Source organism: Rhodnius prolixus, unplaced genomic scaffold, assembly GCF_049639745.1.
Source record: "Rhodnius prolixus isolate KJV_2025 unplaced genomic scaffold, Rpr scaffold_10, whole genome shotgun sequence".
NCBI lineage: Eukaryota > Metazoa > Arthropoda > Insecta > Hemiptera > Reduviidae > Rhodnius > Rhodnius prolixus.
Window position 1 is genome coordinate 10,059,029 of NW_027411615.1, and position 14,839 is coordinate 10,073,867.

At 30.2% G+C, this 14,839-nt stretch overlaps 3 protein-coding genes across 7 annotated transcripts in view; 2 read left to right on the plus strand and 1 right to left on the minus strand.

Annotated features, from left to right (window-relative positions):
• ash2 (Set1/Ash2 histone methyltransferase complex subunit ash2) overlaps positions 1-334 on the plus strand; it is a 15,705-nt gene extending 15,371 nt beyond the window's left edge. Inside the window, exon 11 of the mRNA XM_074133938.1 lies at positions 31-334. Within this exon, the coding sequence (XP_073990039.1) occupies positions 31-48 (18 nt within the window). The 3' untranslated portion in view covers positions 49-334. The remainder of the gene's footprint in view (positions 1-30) is intronic.
• LOC141457244 (lipid storage droplets surface-binding protein 1-like) overlaps positions 1-14,104 on the minus strand; it is a 17,269-nt gene extending 3,165 nt beyond the window's left edge. Inside the window, exons 1-3 of one of the 4 annotated variants that reach the window (XM_074133947.1) lie at positions 14,031-14,104; positions 917-1,052; positions 544-729 (exon numbers count right to left, since the gene is read on the minus strand). In XM_074133947.1, coding sequence (XP_073990048.1) covers positions 544-729; positions 917-1,052; positions 14,031-14,089 — 381 coding nt within the window. In that variant the 5' untranslated portion in view covers positions 14,090-14,104. Of the gene's footprint in view, positions 1-543; positions 730-916; positions 1,053-1,154; positions 1,518-3,362; positions 3,500-14,030 lie in introns of those variants that run through there. The other 3 variants (XM_074133948.1, XM_074133950.1, XM_074133949.1) reach the window with 3 other exon arrangements.
• Csgalnact (Chondroitin sulfate N-acetylgalactosaminyltransferase) overlaps positions 5,777-14,839 on the plus strand; it is a 409,289-nt gene continuing 400,226 nt past the window's right edge. The window contains exon 1 of one of the 2 annotated variants that reach the window (XM_074133944.1): positions 5,777-6,187. The gene's annotated coding sequence lies outside the window, so the exon portion shown is untranslated. The remainder of the gene's footprint in view (positions 6,188-14,839) is intronic. The other variant, XM_074133945.1, reaches the window with a different exon arrangement.

The window sequence follows — 14,839 nt, forward strand, 5'->3', positions numbered from 1 at the left end:
AATTTTTAAGCATATACATCTTTATTGCAGAACAATTCTTATTGTTAAGGGATTTCACTAAGTGCAGTTTATAACTGTTAGAATGTTATTTGCGGATATTCTATCTGAGAAACCAAAATCTTATTAAATTCTTAATTTTTGGAAAGACAAGGAATGAGCCAGAAGACATGCAAAAGGGTTTGAAGGAGGATTGGTAAAGGCATTGCAAAAATAGGATGTAGTTCATTCAGTTAGCTCCTACTTATTCAGAAATAAAGAAGGAAAATTTCATTCCCACTGTCTTAATTTTTATTTGTTATGGAATTTGAAAATTAGTGCCTAAATGTTTCATATTCGAAAATTCTATAAAATTCAAAAATATCAATTTTAAAATTACGTTAGAGTAAGTTAAACGAGTTTTTAAAAATATTTTTTAATAACTTTGTTTGACAATTAATCTAAATAATTAATTTTAGGAGCAAGCGGAATTTGCTTTAAGTAGAAGTTTGAAATGAAAAAAAAAAGTTAAATAACTAGATAAAATTCAACTAATTAATCATTTACCACTTCTGGAGGATAGTTAATAGCTGGAACACGTTGTTCAATTGTGTCCAAGCTTCTGCATACAATTGTATCAACAATTGATAATGGCATTTCAATCATAGGCACAGCGATCAGAGATCTGTCGATTGCTCTTTGTATACTGCCTTCCACTGTGCCCAGGCTCCATTGCACTAAAGCATTTGAATTCTAAAAAAAAAATTAATTTATTTAAATTGAAAATAGTTTTTAGTTACAGCACTAAGATACATACTACAAACTATTTGTTCATCACAAAAAAAAAAAAATCTCTTGTCTGAAATTATATTAAACCATCGTAAACAAATAATTAAAAGAGAACATTATGAAGTTTAAATTAATTAAATTTTTTGTTTACCTTAATTTTACCATATACGATCTTTGCATATTGCATACCTGTTTCCACAACAGGTATTTTTGATATACGATTCAGTGATTCCATCTTGGGCAAATCTCGTTTTGTTTTAGACGTCATGAGTTTAACACAAACTTTACTAACAAAAAAAAAAAAAAGAAAGATTTATTAAAAATTTACACTGACACTTTTGTCTATAATAGTATTCACTTTCAATGAGGATAGCTATGAATTAACTAACCGAATTATATCTAGATTGTTTAAATTATTAATTAATTGGGTGACATAATTTTTTTTAATAAAAAGTATAAGAATCAAAGTACAAGCACTCTTGTCGTATCACTAGTTCTCTTTCTTCAAAGATAAGAGTTAATGAGATCAAAGGGTAATTTTTATCCACAATTGACTGGGTCTCCCCATTTCTTTCTATTTTATGTGTTTTATTTATTATGCATATTAAGATTAATGAAGGACTTATACAAAATATTCTCCTCTTAGTATGCTGCAAAATAATCGCCAAAAACGTGCTATTTAAATTCCTATCGGTTTGTTAATTTGGTGTAACAAAAGTCTGCATTTTTTCAGTGGTTTTAATTACCATCAGTACCCACTTCAAATTTGTTCTCGAAGGAAGCGCTACTTTGTCCAAAAATAACCTTTTATCTGCCTGTCTGCACGATCACACTTCTAGCATCAGATTGCCTCAAAAATTAATGTAAGACTTCTCCTCATCCTGCTTTTATGGCCAAATCCTCGCTCCTTCGGACTACCATGGACATACATGGCTCATTTTTTTTTTTAGCTAAGAGAATAGGTGAAAGAAGGTTGTATTGGATTTTTTGCCTACAAAGAAGTGGAAGCTAAGACGGTAACCTCCGGACATTGGACATTATTCCATGTATTTTTTAGTATTTACACCACCTAATTGGAAAAGAATACCTACTGCATGGAACTATATAACTGTAGTGAGCTTTAACTTACTTAATTCTAACTCACACTCACAAAACTTCGTTCACATGTTCAGACAACTGATTGATTTATTATTAAATCAATTAAGAAATAGTGACAAAGGAAGCACAAATAGGATTTTTAGGTGCCCATGATCTAAGATGTCGCGCCTTAAAAAAAAAAAAAAATAATAATAGAATATTTAGGTGTTAGAGGTCTTTCAGGTAAATTTTTGTTTTATCCTCGAATAGCCGATATTTAAAGTGTCTTAAAAAAAATTAAAAGACAAATGCCTTCTTGGAAAGTGTAATGATTTCTAATTTTACATATTTTGGATTAATAACTGCGACGATTTGGTCAATAAATAATATATATTGTAATAACAGAAGAAAAACATTTTAAATCATGTAAACAATAACTTCACTGGCGTGAATAATTACTAAAAAGCCGGGGAGGAAGTACTGGTAGATCATTTTTTGTTTTGTTTTTCAAACCCTACAGTTATTATAGCCCTACAATAAATTTGACGCCATCAATGTACGTTTTATTGAATAATGAACAAATTGGTATAGCATACACCGAAGATTAAACATTTACAAGAACGGGAACCACAATCGATCTTTTAGGTATCAGTGGTTGTTCCATCATAGCCGTTCTCTATTCCCATTTTAATATATATCTAAAACAGAGGTAGAACTAGTACAAGTAGGTTAGTGTGTCAATCGAGGAGCAGGGTATTGACTTTTACATAGTCTGTGAAGATTTAAACAATAGTAATACCTGTGCGGGTAAGTAAGGGCTTAAAAAGAGTCTTAAGGTGAAGTTAACATTTCAAACCCGCGTCTGATTAAGAGTAACTGTTTCCTGCCAATGCTAGTAATTAGTAAGAGTAGAACGGCATTAATAAGGCCAGAAAGATAACACAAATAGCAGTAATAATTTTTAGAGAATCAGGAATCCATAATAGATTCTTGACAGTCGCGGTTCAATTCTTTTATTAATTATTATATTTGATTTAAAGAAAGATGAGAGAGAAAGATGCCCATTGTAACTTCAAAAACTTTCACTTTTTTAACATTTGTTTCATTTATAAAGTTTCAAAAAAATAAGTAACAACTGAATTGAATTCAACTGATTAGATGTTTAGAATTAAAATTTACGATAGTAGTTCGTTTTTGACCGGTTGTAAAAATCTTATTACCGTACCGCTCTTAGAATCTAAACGAAATATATATTATTCTGCGAGTTTCCAGCTTTGTGCTATTCTAATCACATAAACACAAAAAATGTTTACATTTAAACCCATAGTTCTTATGATTAAGGTACACTTTTTTCATAATCATAAGGTTTCAAAATCAAGTTAATTAAGTAAAAACAAAAATAAGGTAATGCCTATTTTTTTTCAGGCATGCTTTACGTCCAACCACCAAATTAGGTCTCGTGAACGGAGGCGACTAAAAACTAAAACTAATGAGAGAATAAATTAATAACAAAAATTTACCTTTCACTAGGGAGAACAGTCACATGGACAATCTTGAATAAAACTGGAGGCCTGGGCCGAACAAAAATGTAGGGATACGAGATAATGTCAGGGGGCACAGGTCTCTCATTTAAGATAAAATTCTTATAAAAGAAGAAGAAAAAAAAAAAAACAAACAAAAATATATGTCTCTTTTAGAAAACAATCTTATGATAATCAAATGAAAACATTTAATGTAGTACTGCTTACTAATAATAACAATAAAAATTTAAGGTAATAGTACTAATATATCTTGAATGATATACCCACTGATTTCATTCACGATCAGACAATCTCCGAGGACAACGGTGAAAACAATTAAGGATGAAATGGTCGCAAATTGGAGACCTGAGACCTGTAAAATGTGGCAGTACCAAGCAAGAGAGTAAAGAAGTGTGTATTAGCTTTTGCTTCCAATAGATGGAGTGACAGGTATTTTAAATTTATAAATTATTGTAACAAAAATTGTGTGTATTATTCATAATAATTAGAGAATGTAATTTTTTTTTGTTTACATACATTTTTAATAAAAAATAATTTTGGGAATACGGTTAGATCTACATTTTAATAATTTTGCTGACAGCCTTTTTTACGATTAAAAAAAAAAAGGCAGAATGAGCCAAATTTAGATGTTAATGATGAGGTGTTTTAAAATCAGATAAACAAAATCATTCAATAAAATCATATTTCCCTTAAAAAATTGTCTTCCAAATCGGAATTTCAGCCAAGCTTTCTTTATAACTTGAGTTAGTGAGATGTAATTATTAAACCTACATAAACCTGTTAAAGATGTGCAGTTTTTTAATTGCCTTTATATTCGGATTTGTAACGCTAGTTACTACCATTACGTTATCAATTTTTGTGATCCTAGAGAAATCAGTGTTGATTTACCGATTCAGTAGGGAGGAAAGACTCAAAATTGCTTCAAGATTGTTATCTCTTAGCCTGCTGCAATGGGGTAGATTGTTTATTTAATATTTTGAATAAAACTGTTTCAATAAGTTAAAATTACTAATTGCAACGTCAGCCTTGTTTATGTTTTTATTTGGAACATTTACCCAAGTTTTTTTTTGGATTAAGGATGGTGTATCCAACCACAGCATAAATTTTCTTAACTATGTCAACGTCTAGAATCTTTGGATACCTAAGATTTTATTCGGAGTTGGACTTATAAAGATATAAATCGACTCAAAAACTAAATCAAACACAACAATTTGTTCAGTTTCAAGTTTTTATAGTCTTCTCATTAGATGCAAACATTTAGAATAAAGAAATATTCAAAGACATTGTCTGAGTCTGACAGAATAAGGTTTCGGCACAATCGATTTTGCCACTTAGAATCTTGAAAACAAAACGCAGATAATATCCCACGCGTGTTCTCAAAGAAATCATACTAAACGTGGTCATAATAGCACTACCATATGTTTGAGGAAGCGGACAAATTTCTTTTACATTTTTTGAAACCATTCTATGCATTCGGCTGCATTTGTAAATTCTTTGTAGATTCCAAATAATGGAGACGTATTCAAGTTTATATCTGACAAGACAATACTGTGTGCATTTCAAGCCTTTGGAATCCTTGAAATCCCTTCAATGTCATAAACCCCACAGACAGCGTGTGTTTACACACTTCATCAATGTGCTCGTTGATGTTTTTATAAAGTTTAAATTAAATTGTTTTATTTATTTTTTTTTAAAGCATTTAAATACACAAACATTTATGATTCAATCAAATGCAGAAACGACTTAAAACTGGATTCACTCATTGTAATTGTTCCGTACATTGGCCCAAACTAACAATCGCTAGACTTCAAGATGTCTTTTGGTTCGTAACCAGAGGAGATAATACGCAAAAACGACTACGGGAAAATTCTTGGACCTTGTTCTCACAAGGAGTACCACAACTGGCTCAGGGAACACACACCCACTCCTTTTTATCTGCAGCTCACTTCAGACTATTCCTGTAGGTCCTTCTGGTTTATTCTTTTTGTATTTTATTTTTTATATTATTTATTGTTCTTCAAATTTTCGGTTTCATTTTATTTTAGGAAATTATTGTATTCGATTATTTTTTTATAGATTGAAAAATAAACAAATCAATATTAATATTAATAAAAAAAATGAAGACCTTTCTTTTCTCTAATCTTTAATGACTAATATCGAATGTTATTTAATTGTGTAATTGTAAATTTATTTGCGAATTCATTAATTATAAATTATGATGAAATAATTTTCAGTATCATAAAGGAGTTTATTTCGTTAATCAGTCGCTAGCAGTAATCAATGCTAGTTGTGTTTGCAATTGAGGTTGGTCGTAGAATGATAATATAAAAAAGTGGGTTTTTTTAATTAGGGGTAGGTTTTATTTTTCCTCTTTTCTCCTTTATTATTTTTTTTTCTTTTTCTTTCTTTCTTTTTTTTTTAAAGTACAAAACGATGTTTGACGAACAGAGCCGAATAATTGCGGCCTCCGCGGGCGGCGCATGCCTGCCGCCGGCGTACATCGATGGCACGTTGCCGGTATGTGCATATGTCGCGGCCAGTTAGCCGCCTGTCCTCCACATTGTATCAACTTCCAATATCGCGCTATCCATAAGAATCTAAAACAATAATATTTAACTGCCGTAAATATTCTCATAATAATTTATTGAACGGCTTTCAATTATTTTAACATTTTTTTATTCATTTTTTTTTTTTTGTTAATAATAATGATCGGGAAAGACGTGTCTAGGAACTCGTCATGCCGTTATCTTGTCAGAACACTGGTATCGCACCAGTGCGACTATCTTACAAACAAAATGTAAAAGGTAAGACTGTCATCTATCTGAAACTTAATTAAATAAACTTAGATTTTTTTTTTCACACCTTCACCTCAAACGTTCTATCAATAAACTACAAATTTGTTAGTCATCTTTATGAATCATTTGAATTTAATTAATTATACCAATTAATTTATGAGAGGTAGAAAAGTGCATTTCTTTCCCAAACTATTTATGGTATTGAAATTATTTATTTATTGTTAATCTTAAAGTAGCACCATTAAATATAAACAGGCCATTACAATGTATGAGCAAAGATATTTTTTTATTTTACTTATTTTTTTGTAAATACAATTTTATTTAAATAATCTAACTCGCAGGTATATAATAGTTCGCGTTCGTTCTTATTGTTTTAATTCTGACTTTATTCATGTAAATTACAACACAAGGTCTTTTTTTATTTATTTTAATTTCATAAATTCCACTTTTTTTTCTATCATTATTAACGTACAAAAATTTCTTCATATTTAATACAAAACTCTTTTGCTTGCGTAGTTGAATTGGTAAATATGGTTTAAACTTAAAAAAAGATCAATCATTTCTTTAGTCGGCACATTCATAGATATTTATCAAAATTATTATTGGCATTTAAAAAGTTTAAATGAATAATTTTTCCAACTTTTCCTTGTTCTTATGTTGCTATGAACACTACTGATAAAACACTATTTTTAATGTGATAATAAACTTAGACATGTGTCAACAAGTCGTCAGGTAGAGGTAGGTCATGACTTACTGGCGTACATATTTTAGTTACGACTAGGAGCTACAATTTATATTTAGATTATAATCATTGGTGTAAATCAAATTTATAATGAATTTGGTTTAATAAATTACTATTTTACTAATTAATCTTTTTTTGACTTAATTATCAAAAATTTACGGTACACCAAATTTTAAAAATAGGATAGCTCACTGCGTATACTTAATAAATTATTAAATATTATTGTACAATAAATTATTTTCATCCGTAAATTGATGCAAATTGTTGTAGTCGGTAGGTCCAAATACAAATTTTAGTTGGAAGACTAAAATGCCATGAGAGAGAATTTCTACGAAAAAGTTTTCTTAAATTACAATATTTTATTGAGAATATTTTATTATGTCATTCATCCTTTCTCTAGCAATGATTTTTCAAATTTATTAGATGTTCTCTAATCAGTATTGACTGTACAAATAACAATTTAACTTTATTTACAAATAAAGAATTTAATAACATTATCCTTAGATATTATCCTTTACACAGAGTGTAGAAATAAGCAATAGACTAAATAAAATTATGAAAATAAACTATGATACACTTGATAAACAAGCAGATAAACTATAGTACTGGGATTAATTGACTAATTAATAGAATTTATTAGATATTCAAATAATTTTTAAATTGGTTCTAGAAATATTAATTACGAATTAAATTATCAGTTACATTATTAAAAGAATCTCAAAGATCCGATAAAAAGCAATAAAAGCATAATAAGTTTTATAGGAATTTATATTAAAGAGATTTCCATACTTCGTAGTATTTGATGGGGCGCAGCAAAAATGATGGATCACATCAAATCAAAGCTGTTAATTAATTTATGAACAATATCACAGATTAATATTTGACAATTAATTTAAAAATTTATAAATTACGTCTACTGTGAAGACTTAAGATCTTGGAAATACCAATTTTATCTTCAACCTTCCCACGCATAGCAAGGTCACGGCCGAAAAAAGTGTCTTCTATATAGATTTCATTTAACACAAAAACCCAAAGTGCACCTGCCAAACAAGCGAAATACTTAGTGGAAGATGTACATCATCTCTGTCCAGCCGTCCCTTACTGGACAAACAGTGGATACCTCAGCTCATATCTGCTTGGTAATTAACTCAATAAATAGGGAAAATAATACTTATAAATGTTTGATTCCGTCCACGACACCTAATTGGTAGTTGGACGTAAAGCACGCCTGAAAAAATAGGCATTACTTTAATTTTTTTACTTTATAAATGTTTGTTATAAAAAGTTAATATTTCATTTTCATTGTTTTATTTTTACTTTCTAATTAATTGTTGATTTAAGCGCAACTTTTGTACCTATTAAAAATTTAGATTACATATATAAAATATAAATGATTAATTATAATTTTAATTTAATACAAATACCTTTTGAAATATTTCACATCTGGATTATAGACTGTTTACTAATTATAAAAATACTCGTATAATGTTAATTTAATTTTAAATGTATATTATATGAGGGACAAAATGAAACATGTAGGAAATAAATAAATAATAATCATCCGTCTCATAATTAATTTAGTTTGCAACCTCGGAATTTTGATGAGTTTGTCAATACTGATTTAATATAAGAAAATATTTCCATTTACTTTCTTAATAGATTCATTTAATTGTTTTTATTTGAGCTGTTTGTAGACAGAATTTTAAATATCTCAAAGAATGGTTCTTCTAAATCACCCATTTCTATTATTAACTGACAGTTAAATCCGTACGCCCTTCACAGTATATACTTACAAGCAACATTACTCTCTTCTGTTGTTAGCATCATAATAAATACTAACTGCAGTCTTCTTTCTTAGTAGTATCTGCCTTCATAGGGCATAAAATATTTAATTTTCAAGTTATTTCTTTTTACTTTGCAGAGCTGGGATGGACATTAAAATGTGGTGCTCAACTGAGAATGTTACAGTTCTTCAATATTGATGATTGATTCTTTCTTAGCTGCCAGTACAAATCATTTAAGATTTAGCCAGCTTGTGTTCAATGAACATAAGACGAGCTCCTGGAATACAATTTAGCAGGGAATGATTCTTGGTTTCAACATGTAAATATTACGGCTGAAAGGGAATGTCTTCAAGTTCTTTTCTAAATTTATATGAATCTCATAGAAAAATGTTTAACAAGGAAGCCACACACAAGTCTTAAACAGAAAGAACTCAAAAAACGTCACTACCTATTGGTTAGACTCCTTGACAGACGATTACTATTGTTTCTAAACAACAAAGTATTCATATAAAACGCGCTACAGAAACCTGTTTGGACTCACGGACTCGAATTGTGGGGTTTAACCGACTCCAAAACACTACAATTGAAAATTCTGCGCGATATTTCAAATGCTTCATACTACGTCACTAACAGAACCATTGCCTCTGATCTAAAATTACATTTCATTCAAGACTTCACTGCGCGATATATGAAATATCTCTCTCTTAATTTCCGCACTTCTTAAACCCTCTCTTTTTAAAATATTTTATCTTTCTAACAGTTTTTACAGTAGATCCCAAACGAAATATGATATTGAATTTCTTGCAATTTTCCACTCGCATTACATTTTCTAAAAAACCACTTTTTTGGACACTTAGATCTTCAAAATATGGATAAGAACTCAACGAATTTGATACGATAGCACCAATTTGTCTACCAGTAATAAGCGAAAGTAAAAATAAATATAAAAGGTAATTATTACTTACAATATGAGAAATTGTAGATGAACAAATTCTGCGTTATGCGGGTAACAAACTTCTGCTTTCAAGTTCTGTAGATTGACTAGGAAGTGATAATAAATCCTAATTTACTGCGACCAAACAGATTGCAGATTGTGTTGGACTTTGTTTGTACATTGAAGGTAGTCGAGTTATAAATAAGAGGTAAGAGAGTTAGCCTGTGGCTTCCCTAAAGCTACATTAAATTTCAACTGTCTACGCGAGCCCTATATGTGGGAATGAGTGTTGCGGGAGACAACATAAGTGTTGTTCGTTCAGTTGTTCTACTGATACTTGAAGTAACTACGCCAACAATACTAGAAAAACAACGGAACAAATAATAGGTACTTTACAAACTCTTTAAGTCTTCTGTACCTTTTTCAATTTCTCTTCGAGTTATTTCTTCCATTTTCTTCTTATCAACCTTAAAATCTTCTTTGAGTCATCTTATTGCTTTTTATAAGGTGATTACCTTATAATAGTCAATTATTATTTCCAGTTCTTTTTAACTGTGTTCTACGAACTTATGTTATGAAACATATAAATTAATTACACGTTCAGGTCATCTTTGGAAAAAAATAATAGGCTTGGATTCGGAGAAACTAATTTTTTCTTTCCCAGATTATCCAAAACCAGATTTTAAAAAAATTATTCAAATAATAGTTGAAGATCTATTTAAAATAGAGAAAAGTATAATCTAAGTAGTTTATCTCGTGGTTTATTGGTTGTGTTAGAAAATAACTTTGAGGTTCGATAACTTGCTAATATCTCATTAATAATTTATGAAGAATTTCTAAAATATGATGAAATATAACGTCGGTCCCAAAATGTTTTGAGTTATCCTAAACAATAAAAACCAGTGCTAGTAAGGCAAAGTATGGCATACAAAAAATCCGACATTTCTCCAAATGGACGAAGTTATTAAGAGGTGATGTGTGGAAAATATTGAATAACCATCAGTTTCATTTGCTTTGCTAAACAAGCCACTGCGGACAGAGAACTTGAAAGTGCCATCCCAGTTCTCGTGGCCAAGCAAATTAAAATTTAAGCGCAAATAGTCCAGTTGATGGTGGCTCCACTAAAAAAAACTTTATAGAAAGACACTCATTTTTCTAAAATGTCATTAGACGTCCATTCTTCGACGTAGGCAATTGCTTAAAAAAGTACACACTAAATTTTATTTTATTTACAGAGAAAATAAATTTGAAAAGATTAGTTTTCATTTTATAAATTTAGAATTAAATTGGTATGAATATAAGATGGACATAACTGTCGCTTTTTATTTAACTTAAAATTGATATGATAAAATTGAAAGTACGAGTATGTCTAATAAAACTGAAGTGTGACTTTCTCGAGAGTATTCAAAACAGGCTTTCTTCTTGATTACTCTAATCGTTTTCTTTAAACCTTCCACTCTATTTAATTTGACTCATAATTACAAGTTATGTTAAACCTAGTAAGTAGATCTGACCAACAACTGAAGTCTGGGATAATCTCAAAAACATTCATGCATTGTTTAACCCAATCATATCTCCAATTGGTTGTTTCATTATCCAATTAAATGAACTAGTTTTAAGTAACCAATTGAAGATCACTTTTAAATTACAGTAATGCTAAGATACTTCATTTGATCTTTAATGTGAATTGTTTGGAAGCACCAACACAGAAAAACACTAGTTTTTAGACTAAATATGTATATAAATATGCTTATTAATAATTTTGCCTCAATTTTATTTATGTCAAAATATTCTTCCAGTAGCATTAACTTTTAAACTTTAGACTGTTTCTGAAAAAAAACTGCAAACATTGTCTGGACTTGAGAGTAAGTCGACATCAAACTCAGTCTATTCTAAAACCACTCTCTCCCTTCCTACCTAACAAAAACTACCTCGTTAATGAAAAAAAAGAAGTTGGAAAAGAAGATTGCACTCTCAGAGTTAGGTTTGAGAAAGTTTTATTATTAACTTATATTTCTCATAATGTTGATTTCTTAAATAATTTTTTGTATAACTTTCCAACAAAGATCTAGAGCGTCAAGTTTCTTCCAAGATGTTGATTGTACTTACTGGTCTGCAAAAACTCTTTTTTTTTTCTATTTGCACTTCCTCTTCTATAAGAGGTAGTAGAATGAAGGATATCTATTTAAAAATAGAGTATCTGTGATGTGGGGATGAATATTTGCTCTAATGCGTTAACAATACATTATACAGAAACATCTGTTCCTCATAAAATCGGACTGAAACTCAGTAATATTTATATTAATATTTACACCATTTTAGTCTTCCAGAAATTATATATAAAAATAATAATAATTTGACCAAATGTTAGATTGCTCTGCAGTTATAGATCAAAAACGCTTTTTAAGGTGACTTGATCATTTGAAAGGGTTTTAACTATTCTCTAGGTTATTATCAAAATTGTCAAAATTATCAATCTGTGGGTAAAGTATTCAATATAGTACAGTCACCTCTTCCGCGATGTTTTGTAATAAAACCCAATTATAACTGAGAAATTCGCGGAATGCTCTCTGAAAATGTAACTGGCCCCTTATTAACTCTCCTTTGCTTTATTTGTCACTAATCCTAAAAGATAAAAAACAAACAAAATATGTGAAATACACTGTCTGCAAACAGCCTATCAAGTTCATACATTTCATTTAATTAAAACATACTGATCCAAGACTGAACAGCCAGATAAATTTCCCTTATCTTTATCGATTATTTAAATTCTATTTTGGAGTAAAATGAGAAGAAATCAAGACAAATATTTGTTAACATAAATACATTATTAATCTTACATTTTATTAAAGATCTTAAAGGCCAGTTCTGGTATAGAAATTTGAAGGTATATTATTTATACTTTAATAAGCTTTGGATTTACGTGCTTATTCATTTTGCAGAATATTGTTTTGAAATAGATGACCAACGAACTCGAAATGAATGAATTAAGAAAATCTGATATTTTTTTTGTATTGAAAATACACTGTAAATTGAAAAATAACTGCTAGAAGAGAGGGATTCTGGATTCTATGATTATTACTCGCTGGTACCAGTAAACTCTTTCCTTCCAATGCCTTTCCAAGATGTACTGATCGTGGTTTCGCACATTGAAAAGTACCAAGATCTCTAGCGGAGTTCCAGGGACCGGGAACTATGCCGTTTCGGATAACCTATCCGAAAGAGAATGGTTACTCTAGTTACAACCAAGTATAAAGAAGTGACCCTTAAATGAATTTAAACTCTAGCTTACATAATTAACTAACACAGCACCTCGGCTAAAACACGCTATAAGAGACTGAAAGAAGGAAATGGCAGTATTTGGGTTGGAAATATTATAAATGAGGTCTAGGGCAAATCTATTAGCAATCACCAGGAAATTAAGGAGATTCGCTATTTAAGACGTTTTTGTATTTTGACATTGTTGACGAACTTCAAGGCTTCCAAAGAATCTCTGCCCAATGCTGACATAGAATACCGAAATAAAGAACTGAATTGTTACTAAGCAGGTTTAACTCCGAGATTTGCTAGTAAATGTGTTTCACATATATCCGCTCCTAATACCAGAAGTAATGTACGGCTCCGAGACCTTGATAAGGTCAGATGAAATGAAACTGCATTTCTGAGATAGGTGTTATTAAGAACGATAGATTGACCATACGAGGAAAATGGGAAATATCAAGACCTCAGAAATCACTTCAAAGTGGACGATCTCGTAGCTTTAAAAAACTAAATAGTCTGTACTGGTTGTGGGTTTTCAGTATGTTTGGAATCCACGGATTAAAAAAAACTATTTGAAGGACATCATGGAGAGAGAGAGACCATGAGGAAAGCCACGCTGACCTTCCTCACACGCGACTAAAAATCCATATAATGTATTAAGTGTTCGACAAATGAATTTCAACTACTTCAATAAATATACGTATTATTAGTTTTGCATTAAACTAAAAACTACATGAGGCTAGGAAGATGTAAGAAGTGGTCCCGTGGGGCACTTATTTGCAACTAGATAAAACAGAAAAATTTAGGCAGATCTCTTTAGAAGAAACCGTGTGATGAGAGTTAAACTGGCTTCTGGATTCATAAGAAAATCTACAAAATATGGGAGTAAAGCAATAGCGAAGTGGTGACACACTGGAATAAAATTCATTAAGCGAAGCAAAATTTAACTAGGACCATAAAGGTAATGGGAAATGTAAATGGAAATTTTTCAATTGAGAAAATAAGCAGAACGTCAGAAATATGAAGCAATTTCTGGTTACGCTAGTGAATGCTAGATAAATACTACTCTTATCTTCAGTTGCCATTTGAAATATGAACATTATAACCTAAATGACAGTTTTGACAGCTTACCTTTTGTTTGGACTTGGACAATATTCATTCGTAATAGTGCTTCGATGTTTATTCGACATTATTCACTTGTTTAGATTATAAAGATGATTGAAAACGATGTTTTATAGCCTTGTATTCGGCATTAGTTTATTAATATTGCTGGGGAAACTTGTCATAAACCTTAAATCGGAATGTAACCACCATAACGTCTACATTTGTAAGTTACCTACAATTTGTGAGTTCTAATAAGAAAAAATAATTGCGACAAGGAAAAGTGAGTGTATCAAACCACATTTGCATATTAAAATTATAAAAGATATAACAAAAATCTGTTGTCAAATCACTCACTCGGCTTTCTTTTGCAAAGAATTCTCAAAGCTCTAATTCATATTTAATTTTTATCAATTTAGAGGGAATTTAAAGGTTAGTAACCCACACTCAGAAAATTACTCTTAATCGAATTTCTACCAAAAACATTTCCCAATAAAAGTTGTAGATTTTTGTTTTTGTAATTACTATACAAAATTTTAACAAAATCGTAGGAAACGTTTTTGAGAAAACCCTTAAAAACTAACAAATTAATTAGTAAAATGGTATTTCTGGTTAATCGATTTTGATTAAAATCTTAGGGTGATATCTTCTGTTAGCAACTAAGCTAAAAATCAAATTTAAACATTCTGTTATTTCTTTAGAGTTAGTTAGTTTTTGAGTTACGGACACACAGACCAATGTGTAAAAAAAAAAAACTTTCAAACTCAGAACACCTCACGGATATTAGCAGTGAAAACTCAGTATCAGAGAAAATCTGTACGATTACAATACCTTCTCTC